Source organism: Camponotus floridanus, unplaced genomic scaffold, assembly GCF_003227725.1.
Source record: "Camponotus floridanus strain SB8 unplaced genomic scaffold, Cflo_v7.5 scaffold120, whole genome shotgun sequence".
NCBI classification, from domain to species: Eukaryota; Metazoa; Arthropoda; class Insecta; order Hymenoptera; family Formicidae; genus Camponotus; species Camponotus floridanus.
The window spans coordinates 78,265-95,370 of NW_020229238.1; the positions used below are offsets into that span (position 1 = coordinate 78,265).

Here is a 17,106-nt window from a genome sequence, read left to right on the forward strand (position 1 = left end):
GAGTCTCCGAAATATCAGAGACTAAAATAAGAAGGGTTCATTGTCGCCACGATAAGAGCATCTTGAAGCAACGTTCTTCGAGCGTGATGATTACAAGGCCTTCTCTTTTGAAATAAGGACATCCAATGGCTCATCTGAAAAATAAATACTCTCCTTTTTTTAAATCATTATTTTTTAATTGATAAAGGACACTGGATGATTTCGATCATCGGGTCGTTTATGCTCGCGTTTACGAGACATCCGGATCGGATGACATCTAATCATATCGACTCATAAGAGAGGAAACAACCGCGGGTATCGAGGAAAACAGTCTTATTCGCTAATTGCAGCTTACAATTTGCTATAATTAACAAATGCACGGGGCGACCCACTCACTCGAGCCATCGCAAAGATCCCCTCCACCTTTTTGGACTGCCGGCAAAGCCGATGCTGGTACCGATTCACATTGCCGAGTTTCAACCCCGAAAGGGCGCATCCTTTGTCGTCGAGCACCTCTCGCTCATCGCTATGGTTCGGTCCCGGATAATCGTGAGGGTAGCTTCAGTGAGAATGCAGAGGACCCAGACATTCGCCGAAGGGAGTATCAAAGGTAACTCATATTCGTTTTTCATTTTTTCCCCCCCCTCGAAAGAGCAGGAGCGATAAAATCCAAACTAGCTAGAAAAATTGTAATCGCATCAATTGGCAAAATTTAGAACGTTTTCACCTCTATTTGTCAACTTTTGATTTCATATCCGTTATTAATTTCTGAGAGCTAAAAAGAGGAATTTATAATAAATAATTATAATTATAATTATAATTATAAATATAATTATAATTATAATAATTATAATTATAATTATAATTATAATTATAATTATAAATATAATAATAATTATAATTATTATTATAATTATTATAATTATTATAATTATTATAATTATAATAATTATTATAATTATTATAATTATAATTATAATTATAATAATAATTATAATTATAATAATTTATTATAATTGATGCGATTAAAAAGTAATTTGGCAGCTACTACATCGGTTACAGAAATAACCGGTTTTGTAGCTATCGTTTAAATTTGTACGAATATAATTCGGTATTATTGAGACTTATTTAAAGTGACACAATCACCTTTCCCTAGTTGCATTTTTAGCCATACAATACAACTTTGGTGTACCATTAAATCATTTCTGTCGACAAAATATCCGAGATACCGCAAAATTTACTTTGGAAAATTGCCAGGCATTCGAGACATTCTTGTCCACGTTTTATGTAATATCGACTTACGAATTTCGTGTAATATCATTGTAATTGCTTTACTTATTAATTTTAGTAATGCATATCTATTTACACGCATATACGTCTTGTTGCAGAATTAGAAATTTTGCGGGATGAGTTTGGATAAGCATAGGCCTGAATCGCATGTCTATATTGCTACTGCATCAGTGAGAGGTAACGATGTTTGTAATAATCTTCATAAATGCAATTTAAAATGTGTTTTTCGCATGGATTGTTATTTAATTAATACCGAATTAGTTACGCACAGGTCTAATATTTTTTAAGTTTTCATATAGTTTGTATAATTTTATCTCATTATGCAGTAATTTTATAAACTCTAATTAAAATCTGTAATTTTTTATAATTTTTAACATCTTTCTCCAAAATTATTCAGAGAATTCTAAATAAAAATCTTAAATAAATAAATATCTTATTTATGTGATTCACGTGTATTATAGTTTATATATCAATTCATTTTATAAAAAAATTCATACTTAAACATCATATGTCTGAAAGAGTCATAGAAGTCATAGAATTACTATATTAATATTTGTCATTCAACGGATTAAATAATTTAATTAATTAATATATTAGACCGATGCATAACATATTATTTCTTTTAATATTTTAATTAATAAGAAATAAAATATATTCCGCGAAAAATAGCAAATAATGCAAAATATTCAATGGGATATCGGTAATTAATTTTCATGTTCAAATATAAGGGTCAAAGAATGAAAAATTACGAATTAAACGGCTGTAAGAATATAAGATTGATTTATTCCATAGACGTAAACTTATATACAAAAGATGACGTATATGCTCGTATGACTCGTCGTTGATAAAGACTCGCTGCCACGGATCAATAGTAATGATAGTAGTATTCGACTAACAGAGATCCAACTAGACAAAGCGATGCGGCAGTGAACGATACATCTTAGGGAAAGGTGTAGCAATAATAACAATAATAATAGTGAATAGCATCGAGCATAATTGTTTAGAAGCACTTGCGGTGAACGATGCCAGGGCCAGACTCATCGTACTCTTGTTTGGAAATCCACATCTGTTGGAAAGTAGACAGGGAGGCCAAAATAGAACCACCGATCCATACGGAGTATTTCCTTTCGGGTGGAGCGATGATTTTGATCTTGATGGTCGAAGGTGCGAGAGCGGTGATTTCCTTTTGCATACGATCAGCAATACCGGGATACATGGTGGTACCACCAGACAGGACGTTGTTGGCATAGAGATCCTTACGGATATCGACGTCGCACTTCATGATGGAGTTGTAGACGGTCTCGTGGATACCGCAAGATTCCATACCCAAGAAGGAAGGCTGGAAGAGGGCCTCGGGGGTACGGAACCTCTCGTTACCGATGGTGATGACCTGACCATCAGGCAACTCGTAGCTCTTCTCGAGAGAAGTACTGGCGGCAGCGGTGGCCATTTCCTGTTCAAAGTCTAGGGCGACGTAGCAAAGCTTTTCCTTGATGTCGCGGACGATTTCTCGCTCAGCCGTGGTGGTGAAGCTGTAGCCTCTCTCGGTGAGGATCTTCATGAGGTAGTCGGTAAGATCGCGTCCGGCCAAGTCCAGACGGAGGATGGCATGAGGAAGAGCGTAACCTTCATAGATGGGTACGGTGTGAGAGACACCGTCACCGGAGTCCAAAACGATACCGGTGGTACGACCGGAGGCGTACAGGGAAAGGACGGCCTGAATAGCGACGTACATAGCCGGGCTGTTGAAGGTTTCGAACATAATCTGCGTCATCTTTTCACGGTTAGCTTTCGGGTTCAGAGGTGCTTCGGTAAGGAGGACCGGGTGTTCCTCGGGAGCGACACGCAATTCGTTGTAGAAGGTGTGATGCCAGATCTTCTCCATGTCATCCCAATTAGTGATGATACCGTGCTCGATCGGGTATTTCAAAGTCAGGATACCTCTTTTGCTCTGAGCCTCGTCGCCTACGTAACTGTCCTTTTGACCCATACCGACCATAACACCCTGATGACGGGGTCGGCCGACAATCGAGGGGAAGACGGCGCGAGGAGCGTCATCTCCGGCGAAACCGGCCTTGCACATGCCGGAGCCATTGTCTACGACCAGGGCAGCTACTTCGTCGTCACACATTGTGGCTTTTTTTCGATTTCAACTTTCTGCAACAAAAATCATGTTGAAGTCTCAGTCTGCAATTATCGATGTTTTATGTGATAATCGCTTATGATACCTATCTGTAATCTCATTTTTATCTTTTATTATTGATATATTAACACCATAGGTTATTCTCGCTTCTTTTTTTCAGAAAAGATTCACGTTATACGTCACTAGCACTTTTATACGTAAAAAAGAATTTTAATTAGAATTATATAAATATGAGATATTATGTAAAAAGTATTAATAATCTATTACATAAGCAATAATACCAATCAAAATGAAATCAAAATTGAAAATGATATAATCTAAAGAAAAATAAATACTGGTATTTTTATTCTTTAATATTGGACCAAAGACAAAATTACTTACGTAATTAAAAAATAATCAAAAAATATGAACCGAATGAAATAATTCTTTGATGAATAACATTTATTCAATTCTTTCTTTCTCTCTACCCGCAAATTTATTTTTAAATTTTACTTTAAGGATAATTTTTAAAAAACAAAAACGATCATAAAATTATAAAAAAAATTATTTCACAACTAATAATATATAATTATAAATTTCAGGGATTCCCCCAGGAATTGGATAAACGTTGCATAATGCTTTACGAATAAAAATTCCAACAAAAGCTGCATCGAAACGGACATCAATTCAATTTGCAAGAGGGATAACTGGATAACTGACTTAAAAAAAAAAAGATTTGCTATCTGACGATAGTGGCAAACTGTGAGAGGTCTTCGATAAAGTCGTTCCACGATTTCGTGAAGCCAGAATTGACCCAGTTGCCTATAAAGCGATAGGCAAGGCGGTCCCAGCGTCGCGGGGCTATTTTTGCTCGACGCATCGCTAACTTTAGACGTACGGCCGACGGACGCTCCCTAATAAGTTCAAGCGACGATTATGGTGGTCGACGCCGCCACCGCCGACGACGACGACGGATAAAACATAACGCCCCGCCGAGCGTGCCAAAATTATGCTTGCCCGCGCGGAAAAGGAACCAACGTGTTTGCACGGCCGAAGACCTCGACTATATGATTGAACACGACGACGAAGACAGCAGCAATGTTGCTTAACATTAACGCTGCTTCCAACTCGTCCCTCGTATCCCGATAATTGTAATTCTAGAAAGACATGAGTGAACTATGTTTAAAGTTCACCGACATCGAGGAAACTGTTCCTTAGAGAAACGAGTAATTTTAAGAGAAGAAGACACGAGGGTGCGATTCATAGATGATGTGTCCTTTGATGGGCATGGAAACACGATATTACGAAGGATATTAAATATGACACTGTAGTTTTATGGCTCGTTAAACATTTTTTAACACAAGTAAGTGAAGAAAGTTAATTAGTAAGAAGTAATTCAATTTTGTGAGATATTAAAATATTTTAATGGATGTTTCAGTTGTTGTAAAATAATTTTGATATTTTCTTAATTTAAATCGCATATTTTCTCGATCTTTTTAAATAATGCGTGCATACAAGTGTTATATAATTTTTATCATAATATAATATAAGATTTTGATTTGTACGAGCCTCTACATTTGAAAGCATTTATAAAATAATATTTCTTTTTTAATCATACTTTTAGATAAATTTAATTTTAATAAGCAAATATCTTCTGATGCACGTGCTAGTAAATATTCACAAAATACTTCTTTTAATATTTCATCTTCGTAATGGAACTAGTTTTGATCTTCGTAATGGAACTAGTTTTGATCTTTACTTAGAATTTTCGCAGCCACCAATGCAACTAATAATAAAATCTGAGCAAGATTTAAAGAAAGATTAAAAAGATTATATTTTCTAGCACATATGCACTAGTGCTCGAAAACTGTATTTACTTATCATATTATCATTACTTGGGTTTATTCTAAGAAAACAACCGGAGAATTATACATACACTGTATCGAAATTAATTTTATTTATATCTAAATTTTTTCTTATTTATAAAATTTTGCAAAAAATAATTTAATCCGCAAATCTATTACTATTAATTAAACACAATTTATCTTGAAAAATATTTTCTCTCTCTTAACTGCTAATTCAACTGTTTAAATTTGCTTGAAAGGAAATGTTAATATTATAATTTCGTTATAGAAAATTAGTCAATGAATATTTTTAACTTCGTTATTTCTAATATTTTCAAATATTATTTAACGAGTAATATTTTGCTGTTAAAATTGATTAAATATTGTGCATTTAAAGATTAAAATCAATTTGATCGGAACAGGTCTCGCTCACTGCTTATCAGAATGATGATGGATGTGCCATACAACACAACAATTATACGGGTTTGACAATGCGCCAAAATTCGATCTCAATGAGTACAGTGATATGCTGCGAACTTGAACTTCATTTAAGGAGTCGACAACAAACTGAAGATTCTTTCTTAGGTAAATAACGATATTAAATATAACCAGATAAGATCTGTATCTCGAAATCTGTAAGCAATCATTAAACACAGATTTGATTCAGATTCAGTTCTATTTATCGCAATTAAAAGTAAATAAGGAAAAATAAATAAGAAATATATAAAAAATATGAATAATTTATTTAAATTTAATTTAAATAATTTTAACGAGAAATAATTTGGATTCTGAAAATAATTGAAAACGTGACCAAATAAAAATTCTTAGCTTTGAATATTATTGAATTTAAATATTTCCAACTGTATGATTTTTAAATATCTTTAAACGAATGATTTTTAACAGTATTAAATGCTCGTTCGGTAAATTTAATTTTAAAATCTCGACTAAACATAAATAAAAGAATAATAATAAAGCTGTTACTTTGAGAATGGCTGGTTATCACGAATAATCCTTTATGGTACGGCAGCTTATCACTTTTGTTTACTAATCACTAGAGCACGCGAATCAATGAGATCAATGCCTTCGATAGAGCGGACAGGAAGCGACCCTTCGGAAAAGGCGGAAGTGATTTCCCGATGGTGATATAGCGGAAATTCGTGCGAAAGTTTACTACGTGTGTACGTACCGTGCACGGGACAGAGGTGGAGCGGCGTCTGTGCCTCGGCGGCGTCGCGACGTCGATTATATGCTCTCGTCTGGACGCCCCCGCATTTTCGTGGGATGGTGCTTGCTCGACAGGCACGAAAAAGGCATCGCCTCGTTCGGCGTCGCGACGCTCGCCGAACTTAGGCGGCCGCAGCCCCTAAGCGGATCGACGTGTACGCTTCGCCGCTTTGGAAATACTCCGTGGCGCGTTTCTGCGCTTCTTGTGCTTTGGAATGCACAATGGTCGTTTCGATTAAAAATTAAATCGAGTCGGTTAATTGTTTTCCTTCTCTCTGGAAGGGAGAAGGGGGCGACACTTCGATAAATATCAATTGAATCGATAAAATTGATTCCCAGCTAATTATTGCATCGAGACACTTTTATTTATTTTCACGAAAAATCTCATTCATATGATGATAACATAATTTTTTAGCGCAAAGATATATGTTATAAAAAACCAATATATTACATTACATTAAGAAATATATATACGTATGTATCGCAAGAATATAATGAACAAAATTTTACTTCCGGATCGACTTTCCAAATTAATACGTTAAATTATTACATAAAAGTTATCTCATTATTTTTATCGTGTCTAATATTGCATTTAAGTATCTGAATAATATATATCTTAAATATACATATAATATAATATAAAATTAAATCGAGTCGGTTAATTGTTTTTCTTCTCTCTGGAAGGGAGAAGGGGGCGTCACTTCGATAAATATCAATTGAATCGATGAAATTGATTCCCAGCTAATTATTGCATCGAGACACTTTTATTTATTTTCACGAAAAATCTCATTCATGTGATGACAACATAATTTTTTAGCGCAAAGATATATCTTATGAAAAACCAGGGTTGGGTAATAACTAGTTGATTAGTTAAAAGTTAAAAAAAAAGTTAGAAAGTTAATAATTTTTAACTCAACTTAGTTATTTTAAAAAGAGTTAACTTTTAACTTAACTAGTTATTTTTAAAACACATAAACTTAAACTTATTAACTTTCCCCCCAAATTTATTTCATGATTCATATTATTATTATTTAGAGTAATCAAATTTTAAAATTACAATCTAATTTAATATAAAGTGAAATAATGCTTTTCAAAATTTTAACTTTTATCTTAACTAACGTTAATTTAATCTTAACGTAACTTTTATTGAGTTAATTTTTTATTTGTATAACTTTTAACATAACTAAATTAATTTTTTAACCCATTAACTTTAACTTAATTTTGTTTAAAAAAATATAAATTTACCCTGTAAAAAATTAATATATTACATTAAGAAATATATACACGTATGTATCTCAAGAATAGGTTTTTCTTCTCTCTGGAAGGAAGAAGGGGATATCACTTCGATAAATATCAATTAAATCGATAAAATTGATTCCCAGCTAATTATTGCATCGAGACACTTTTATTTATTTTCACGAAAAATCTTATTCATGTGATGACAACATAATTTTTTAGCGCAAAGATATATGTTATAAAAAACTAATATATTACATTAAGAAATATATACACGTATGTATCGCAAGAATATAATGAACAAAATTTTACTTCCGGATCGACTTTCCAAATTAATACGTCAAATTATTACATAAAAGTTAACTCATTATTTTTATCGTGTCTAATATTGCATTTAAGTATCTGAATAATATATATCTTGAATATACATATAATATAATAATATAATAATATCTATTTGTAAAAATAAAGCCTTGTATACCTATTTTGGATAAACCAATTTTTACGAAAGCAAAGCAGAATTTTCTTCGATCATGCAATATATGTGAGCTTTATATTTATATTTTTTATATTCTTTTTATATTTTTTAAATATGAAAAAAGTATAAGAATGCAATACATAGAGTCTCTTCCAGATTTACACTATTTTATTTTACTTTTCATTTATAAATTATTTCATTTATAAATTAGACTTTTTTTTATAAATTATTTCATTTATAAATTAGACTTTTTTATCTCTTTTATCTTTTATTTGTAAATTAGACTATTTTATCTTACTTTCCATTTATAAATTATTTCTAAATTTTATAAATTAGACTTGAAGTTTCATATATATAATTCGATACGAATTATATGAAAAAATTATAACAAATTATAACGAATTATATGAAACTTTTCCGGAAAATAATCAGCAGAATAAATACATTGTTTATACATCAATAAACGGAAAACGGGGGAGTCGAAAAAGTTTCGATAAAAGCAAGAACTATGCTCTGACGAATATCAGGGAGGTAGCAGAAATACTTTGAGATTACGCGATGCGACCGAAATAAACTGTATCTTCTTTGCGAGAGCTTTTATCGTACGCACTCTCCTAATGTCTAAATGTATGAGTCTTCAAACGTGTCTATAAAAAATTTATAGAGGCGATAGATACAAAAAAGTCTGATAATTTGTAACGATCGGAAACAAATTCATACGTTTTCTATCGCATTCTTCGAAGTAATCGACATTTAATCGATGATTTAAATGAACGAGTCGATGTGGGAGAACATTCTTGTAATGGCAGGAGTCTAACAATGAATAAGAAAAGATAATACAGTAGAAAATTAACTTAAAATAGGATGAATTGTGTGGATCGAGCCAAGATTACTCATCGATTACATTCTATACGATAAGAGTTATTTTAAAAATTCGCAAATCTCTACTCTGCCGCGATCAAAGACAAATTTGGAGCGACGCGAGAAGACTGACATAATCGTGAAACGGAAAAATGCCAAGTTATAAAATTAAATTTAACGACATTGTTAAGTAATATTTGAGGCAAGATTTGCATAGTTTATAAGCAAATTTTCTTCTCTTCCTTTAATCGTAATTGGAAGGATAAAGAAAGTAAAAATTGCGAGAGTTTTGCATCTTTATCATATATTCTTAGGATGTCTAAAACAATCAATATTTTTTCTTGCTTTAATTTAATATTAATTCTTGCCTTAACTTTGCAAGTGATGAAATAAAAGTAACGTTTTCAGGTGTGAGTTTATTTAAATTCGTGTGGTTATACGGCGGATATGTGGAACATGAGAAAATGAATGGAAGCCCGAGGTTGCCTGAGGAGTCTGAGAACGCTGCGCCAAAAATACCTATGCCACATAAATCAAATATGCGAGGTACGTGAGGTAATGTAAAAGATTACATAACAATAGTGTGGAGTGACATAATGTATATTTGACTTGACTTTGACATCGTATAACAATATTTATAATAATATAGTGTAATATTTACAAAATAAGTTAAAGTATAGAAGTACACATTGGTAGAACTTAATTGCTTTAGTTAGCAGACTAGACATAATTATATGCAATACGTATTGAGAGACAATTAATTTCTCGGACGGTGATGTAGAACACTCGCGCGACAGTGAATAAAGCGCGACCTTCCCGAAGTAGTCTCGAATTCGTTGCCAAGTACAATCCGTCAAGACTCTTGCGTGTCCTTACTGTCCAGAGTGTTCCTTTCGCGAGAGAAAGATGCACCTGATCTCCTTCGTGTATCCCTTCAAGAAGACTTTCTCATACCCGGCTACGTCCAGGCTACAACGAGCGAAGTCCTGAAGACGAGAGTCAATACCACCGACCGCTACCTCGGCCGTGATGATGATGCCAAGTGAGTGATGATGTCGTCGTGCGCAGGTTTATTAAAAACTGCGACGACGGAGATGATCAGCCAGGCCGTTGTTATTTACGCAACGATGAGCGAGGCCACGACAATGACGATTCGATGAGATCCCTTTATGATTGAGAGTCGATAATGATGTATCTCGTAGCAGCTTGATTGCTTGAGGCAGAACGGCATGCACTCTCCCCGAATTAGGACGATATTCTTTCGACAAAGATTGCACCGTTGCGTCGATGATTGTGTAACGACGCGCTTAGAAGCATTTGCGGTGGACGATGCCAGGGCCGGACTCGTCATACTCTTGTTTGGAGATCCACATCTGTTGGAAGGTAGACAGGGAGGCCAAGATGGAACCGCCGATCCATACGGAGTACTTCCTTTCGGGTGGAGCGATGATTTTGATCTTGATGGTCGAAGGTGCGAGAGCAGTAATTTCCTTTTGCATACGATCAGCGATACCGGGATACATGGTGGTACCACCAGAGAGGACGTTGTTGGCATAGAGATCCTTACGGATATCGACGTCGCACTTCATGATGGAGTTGTAGACGGTCTCGTGGATACCACAAGATTCCATACCCAAGAAGGAAGGCTGGAAGAGGGCCTCGGGAGTACGGAACCTCTCGTTACCGATGGTGATGACCTGACCATCAGGCAACTCGTAGCTCTTCTCGAGAGAAGTGCTGGCGGCAGCGGTGGCCATTTCCTGTTCAAAGTCCAGGGCGACGTAGCAGAGCTTTTCCTTGATGTCGCGCACGATTTCTCGCTCAGCCGTGGTGGTGAAGCTGTAGCCTCTCTCGGTGAGGATCTTCATGAGGTAGTCGGTAAGATCGCGTCCGGCCAAGTCCAGACGGAGGATGGCATGAGGAAGAGCGTAACCTTCGTAGATGGGTACGGTGTGAGAGACACCGTCACCGGAGTCCAAAACGATACCGGTGGTACGACCGGAGGCGTATAGGGAAAGGACGGCCTGAATAGCAACGTACATAGCCGGGCTGTTGAAGGTTTCAAACATAATCTGTGTCATCTTTTCACGGTTAGCTTTCGGGTTCAGAGGTGCTTCGGTAAGGAGGACCGGGTGTTCCTCGGGAGCGACACGCAATTCGTTGTAGAAGGTGTGATGCCAGATCTTCTCCATGTCATCCCAATTAGTGATGATACCGTGCTCGATCGGGTATTTCAAAGTCAGGATACCTCTTTTGCTCTGGGCCTCGTCGCCTACGTAGCTATCCTTTTGACCCATACCGACCATAACACCCTGATGACGGGGTCGGCCGACAATCGAGGGGAAGACGGCGCGAGGAGCGTCATCTCCGGCAAAACCAGCTTTGCACATGCCGGAGCCATTGTCTACCACAAGAGCGGCTACTTCGTCGTCACACATCTTGCTACTGTTTTAGTTTCTCTGTAAAAAGAATTATATCGTTCAGGTTGAGGTCGTTTAATAGAAATTAATTAAAAGTTATTCATTAACGGTTCATTAACGGTTTTTTAACTCAAATTTATAGTGATATTTGCATAATCTTATTAATTTTTTTATCTTGAGATATCCGCTTATAGTTTTACATAATATCATAATATATTTTCGTTTAATGAAATATATGCGAAAATCAAGTACATCACAATTGCAATTATATATCTCTTACAAATATAAAATCCGACATTCATGATATAAATTAATTATATTTTAATTTTCAGGAATAGTATAATAGAAAAGCTTTCTAAGAAATGAGTAAAAAATTTCAACAAGGTGATTATTTCTTCTTTTCGAATGTGAACAGATTAAACAGTTTCAAAGTCCAGGCCGACTAAACTGACGACTAACTGACTAAACAGACTAAACTGATATTTTTCAAATATTTTCTAAAAGAATTCAGAATTATTCTTAATACGAAATAATTATAAAATCGATTGAAATAATTATAAAATCGATTGAAACATCGCCATTGTTTAAGTTCACTATCAAATTCAAGGTATCGATTCAAAGTATCATTTAATTTAAATGTATCAATTATTCAATATTTATTTCTTGTAATTGTTTATTATAAATTATTTCTTAATAATTCAGAATTTATTTTCAATCTTTCAATGTTCTTCATTACTATTAAATAACAACACAACGTTGTTTCATCATTCGTTACACTTCAAAATCTGAAATCGATTCAATCTCTTCCTCAAACTCGATTTGACGCAAACGCGATCTCACAATTAAATTCATTTTTCGGCCCAAAATTTTTCCCTTTATACACAGATATACGCGTTTCCACTTTTCCTCTCTCTCTCGTCCTTGGATAGATCTTTTCACCTGCACTTCTGGCTTCTACAGTTCGCGCGCAAACTTCCGACTGACCACGAGCTTAAGAAGCACGAAGAACGAAAACGATCTTTAGCTACTAACCGTGGGGGTGAGTTGTGAATCGGCGGGCGGCTGAGGAGCGGCTGAGGCCCGAGGGCGTCGCGACGCCAGATATAACGTCCGCGACGCGATGCGCGACGCTACCGAAGATGGGCACGAGGGACGCCTCCAGGGCTGACCAGCGACGCTGCCCACGCTTCGCGCCTAGGAACGAAGTGGGTGGTGGATGCACACACGATCAGGAAGCTTTTGGGCGAGAACGGCGGCGACGCCGCTCGCGGGCGTCGCGACGCGTCACTCCTCGTCATCGTCAGCCTCCTCCTCCTCCTCCTCCTTCTCGTCTTCTTCTTGTTCGCTTTCTCTCTTGGAAATCCCCACGGGACGCTCGACATCTCCTAATCTAGACATTAACGCGGACCATTGCCGATCGCCCGTTGCAGTTATTCCTCGTCTACCTCGCGACCAACGATAATCTATCCCGCGATTAGATATCGAGGAGGATGTTTAATTGATGCAAAGTGCAATTTGCATCATTGTTTGATTTTTTGTGGAAGAATTTCAAAAATGAGATTGAAGCATGCCAAAGCGTATATACAGGGTGTTTCTTAAGAAGCGAAACATTTTAAGAGATGATTCTTTGTCCAAAATTAAGCAGGCTTTTTCACAGAATATATATAAAAAATAAAAAATCTAATAAAAAATTTTAATAAGTAGTTCTAATAAAAAATTAAATAGGGGTTGCTAGTTTCATCTCCTTAGAACAATACGGGAGGCTGAGAAAAATAAATTATAAATAGTAATTATAAATAAATAATAAAAAATTAAATTAATAATTAACCTTAATAAGTGCGAAATATTTTAAAAGATGATTCTTTGTCCAAAATTAAGCAGGCTTTTTCATAGAATATATATAAAAAATAAAAAATCTAATAAAAAATTGAATAGGGGTTGCTAGTTTCATCCCCTTATAACAATACGGGAGGCTGAGAAAAATAAATTGTAAATAATAATTATAAATAAATAATTAAAAAAATAAATTAATAAATAATCTTTTCATTGCTAAAAAATATCTACCTAATTTCATTTCTTTAACTTGTTTCAAATTTGAGAAAAAAATAGAAACCTAATGTTTACTCCCATTTTTGGAAGAGTGCAACTCCACAGGGAGGGATATAGGAGTATATGTTTATATGAAAAATCTTCCTTAATTTTCGACAAAGAATTATCTCCTAAAATTTGTCGCACTTATTAAGAAACACCCTGTATACTTGTTATAAAAAATTTATTAAGAAAGACTCTGTATACTTGTTATAAAAAATTTTTTATGCATTCTTTCTAATTTAAATATTTTTTTTTATATTAATTTCTTAGCAAGACTGTGAAAGTAGACTGCTGAAAACTGAAATTGAAAAATGAATCTTACGAATTATCTTATCTTTTTGCTCCTAAATCTTTCAATTGATTTATCAGTTCTTTTTAATTAATTAATGAGCAATTTCCACGTTTAAAAAGAAGTATATTCTGAATAAGGATTATTTCCTTTTTATAAAAAGTAGATTAAAATATATTCTGTGTTTACGATTAATAATATTTTCATGATTTTATTTCTTATAGATCATCGTTTTCTTCGGCTTTTCGTAGCTGTTCTCCGAGTTGCCGAGATGCTTTTGGCATACGTCGGAAATCCCCGATGCCCCGCTCCTGAAAATACTCGCTCATGGCCAAATCAGGGTATTAACATGAGACGAACACTCCACCGATGTACGAAGTACTATAACACTTGAAGAATCTATATTACGAAAAAACATAGAAGAAAAAAGGAGTCTTAAATTAAGGAAAACTCTATTTCCATCAAGAAAGACCCTCCTCGCATTTTTTTTTACCTAATGAAACGTTTAAACAAGCGTTTAAACTTCACGTCACCTACGTGGCTGTGACTGTGCCCTAAGATATTTGGACAAATTGCCAATTGGCATTTAATTTATTCGTACATATAACGAAGTATTATATGCATGTCGCACGTAATAATTCATTCCTCTTTCGGTGAGAAAAAAGTACATGGAAAGGGGGAGAGAAAGAGAGAAAGAGGGAACAGAGCGTGCTAAGAATAAATCCCGACGATTCGAGATTTAATCCTCGCTCCAATCTACTCAATAGACAAACTATGGACGTGCACATGATTATGTTATCGCGAAAAAAATAATTGTGAAAGAAATAGTTTTATACTTCTGACTCGATATCTGGACTTTGTTAATTTCATTTTTTTTTCTTTTATGTAAAAGTATCGAAAAAAATTTCCGATATCTAATCTATCGCAATCAAAGCATTACTTTGTCAAGATTATAATGATATATAATTTAAAATATATCCATGATATATAATTTAAAATATATATTTAAAATATAATTATTAAATTAATTTATTAAATATAATTTAAAAATATTTAAAATATGTAATTTAAAATTAAATTTGATTTAATTTGATTTATTTTTTTATTTTTGAGTCAAATTTCCAACTATTAATATATAATTTACTTATAAATTTGCTTTAAAAATACCTAAATTATTTTCAAGATTGAATTCTCAATGAATTTTCTTTTATTATAAATAATTATGATCTATTTTAATATGCATTTGCCGGAAATCTTACCGGAAGCGCGATTCAAGGTACTCCGATTTCTCTCTTTTTCTCAATTCTCAACAATTAGATTGTCCGATTTATTGCCTCGTATTAGATCAATGAAACGTTATAGGAAATCAGGTGGAAAACGTAGACACATATGTAAATTCTATAAATCATATATTTTTAATCTTCGTGAAATCTAGTGCAACCTTGTTTTTTGGCGCAGACAAATTTATGAATGCAATAATTTCAGCGAAATAAAGGACAAAAACATAAAAAATTACTCACGAATTATGTGTCCAAATTAATTTAATAGAATATACAAATAGTGTCTAATACTTTCTAGTTTTAATAATTATGTAAAAAAGTTTCTAGTTAATATCTATTGCTTCGAACATTAAAGGAATGAAATAATTATAATATTTAATAATATTATTAACATTTATAATATTTTTTTTCAGTGGAATAGGGAGAAGATTGTTGCAAATCAAATCTATTTGCTAGCATTTGCATCATCCGTTTAACAGATAAAAACACATGAGTTTAATTTGAAGAGACTTCTTCTCAATGAATCTATTCTCCCATCCTAGTATTTTATTGGTTAAGCTAACTAGCAAGATATTCTCCTTATGGATTTAACTTTTTAGTATCTCGTATTTTTAAACTGAAAATCTTTCACGATTCTTATGTACGCCAAGAGAGAGAATATTTATGCCTATAACCTGAATTTAAACAAATATTCAACCTAAGAGCTATAGTTAATAATCAAGAGACACGGTAACAAAAAACTTGGCGCTGCCAATAAAATTGGCACATTAATATTCCAATTAAATATATATTTCAAAAATTGGAACATATTCCAATTATTAGTTTAACATTTAAATTTAATGATCTAATTTCTTTAATTAATTTATATTGATTTACATTTGGAAATTTAGGCTTTTAAGCTAAACAATATATTAAAATTGGCAGCGCCAAGTTTTTTAATTAAAATTTTTTTTACTTTTTTGTTGTTTATTAATTTTCAATTTTCAATTTTTAAATAAATTTTTAATCTTTTAATATTATTTTTAAAAATTAAAACAACTATTTTGTAACAATGTTTTCAATTAAAATATTTCTATTTAACTTGTACAAGTTTTCTTCCTTATACTTCTATTTATCTTGTACAAATTTTTATTCTTAGTTGGCACAATTTTTTTATATTTTTTTATCTTTTTTACCTTTTTTTTTACTTTTTTTTTTTTAAAATAAGTTTTTGGAAATTATTTTAAAATTACTTAGATTGTAATATATACGAATAAAATGCACTGAAAATGAATTATGTCGTAAATGATTATGTGTAAATGATTACGAATATGATTATGATTATGATTATGAATATATTCGGTAAAATTTTCAATTATTGCGAGCATTTAATAATATTGTCTATGATGTTGTGTGAAAAATTTTATGAAGTAATATTTTTGCTATCAGGATTATATAAAAAATATAATATATAATTATATTATATTATTATTATGTATCAAAAATGATTTTGTATCAATAAATTTCTATCCTATACAAACATATTTTAAGATTTATATTAATTCTTTGTTTTGAATAATTTTAAAATGTAATTTAGAATATTTCTTATTACTGTATAAACTATTACTTTCGCGTTAATAAAATAGCAATTCAAATTACAATAATAAATCACAATTGCATCTCACAAAAACGAAATATTAATCTTATTTAAAATAATCTTATTATAAACAAAATTTTTATATAAGGTGTTGTTTATATAAATTTGTATATAAACAAAATTTTTATTTAAGGTTTCATTTGAAAGATTCTTTACAATAAAACATAGTAAATTACACGTATATATACAATTATACATTTCAAATTTTTAAAATCTACCAATACTTAATACACCGAGAAATTGAACAAATAAATTGTTAGCATTCATCTTTCGTTATCGGATAATTATGAATGAATCATTGTAATTTTTTTTTGTACAGTTTGTAATTGAGTGAAGCAATATAAAACACATGAGCA

General features: G+C 33.0%; 2 protein-coding genes and 1 long non-coding RNA gene across 4 annotated transcripts; 1 reads left to right on the forward strand and 2 right to left on the reverse strand.

Moving 5' to 3' along the window:
- The first annotated feature begins 432 nt into the window (after positions 1 to 432).
- LOC109610492 lies at positions 433 to 5,915 on the forward strand. The gene is made up of 4 exons (XR_003123766.1): positions 433 to 589; positions 1,368 to 1,446; positions 3,994 to 4,754; positions 5,658 to 5,915. It is a non-coding gene; the product is annotated as an uncharacterized LOC109610492 (long non-coding RNA).
- LOC105258141 (actin-5, muscle-specific) lies at positions 2,022 to 6,609 on the reverse strand. Its single transcript, XM_011269231.3, has 2 exons — positions 6,422 to 6,609; positions 2,022 to 3,426 (listed from the first exon to the last, which is right to left on the reverse strand). Exon 2 carries the CDS (start codon positions 3,398 to 3,400, stop codon positions 2,270 to 2,272), a length of 1,131 nt encoding a protein of 376 aa, XP_011267533.1. The 5' UTR covers positions 3,401 to 3,426; positions 6,422 to 6,609; the 3' UTR covers positions 2,022 to 2,269.
- A 3,007-nt stretch (positions 6,610 to 9,616) lies between these two features.
- LOC105258140 (actin-5, muscle-specific) lies at positions 9,617 to 12,684 on the reverse strand. Of its 2 annotated transcripts, none has more exons than XM_011269229.2 (2): positions 12,487 to 12,684; positions 9,617 to 11,493 (listed from the first exon to the last, which is right to left on the reverse strand). In XM_011269229.2, the coding sequence occupies exon 2, from the start codon at positions 11,470 to 11,472 to the stop codon at positions 10,342 to 10,344; it is 1,131 nt and encodes a 376-aa protein (XP_011267531.1). In that variant the 5' UTR covers positions 11,473 to 11,493; positions 12,487 to 12,684; the 3' UTR covers positions 9,617 to 10,341. The 2 variants fall into 2 exon arrangements, with proteins under 2 accessions (XP_011267531.1, XP_011267532.1); XM_011269230.3 differs by lacking the exon at positions 12,487 to 12,684 and adding an exon at positions 12,394 to 12,459.
- Positions 12,685 to 17,106: the final 4,422 nt, after the last annotated feature.

Excerpts from the sequence above, each read along its gene's own strand:
- LOC105258141 (XM_011269231.3), bottom strand. The coding sequence starts at position 3,400 with ATGTGTGACGACGAAGTAGCTGCCCTGGTCGTAGACAATGGCTCCGGC.
- LOC105258140 (XM_011269229.2), bottom strand. The coding sequence starts at position 11,472 with ATGTGTGACGACGAAGTAGCCGCTCTTGTGGTAGACAATGGCTCCGGC.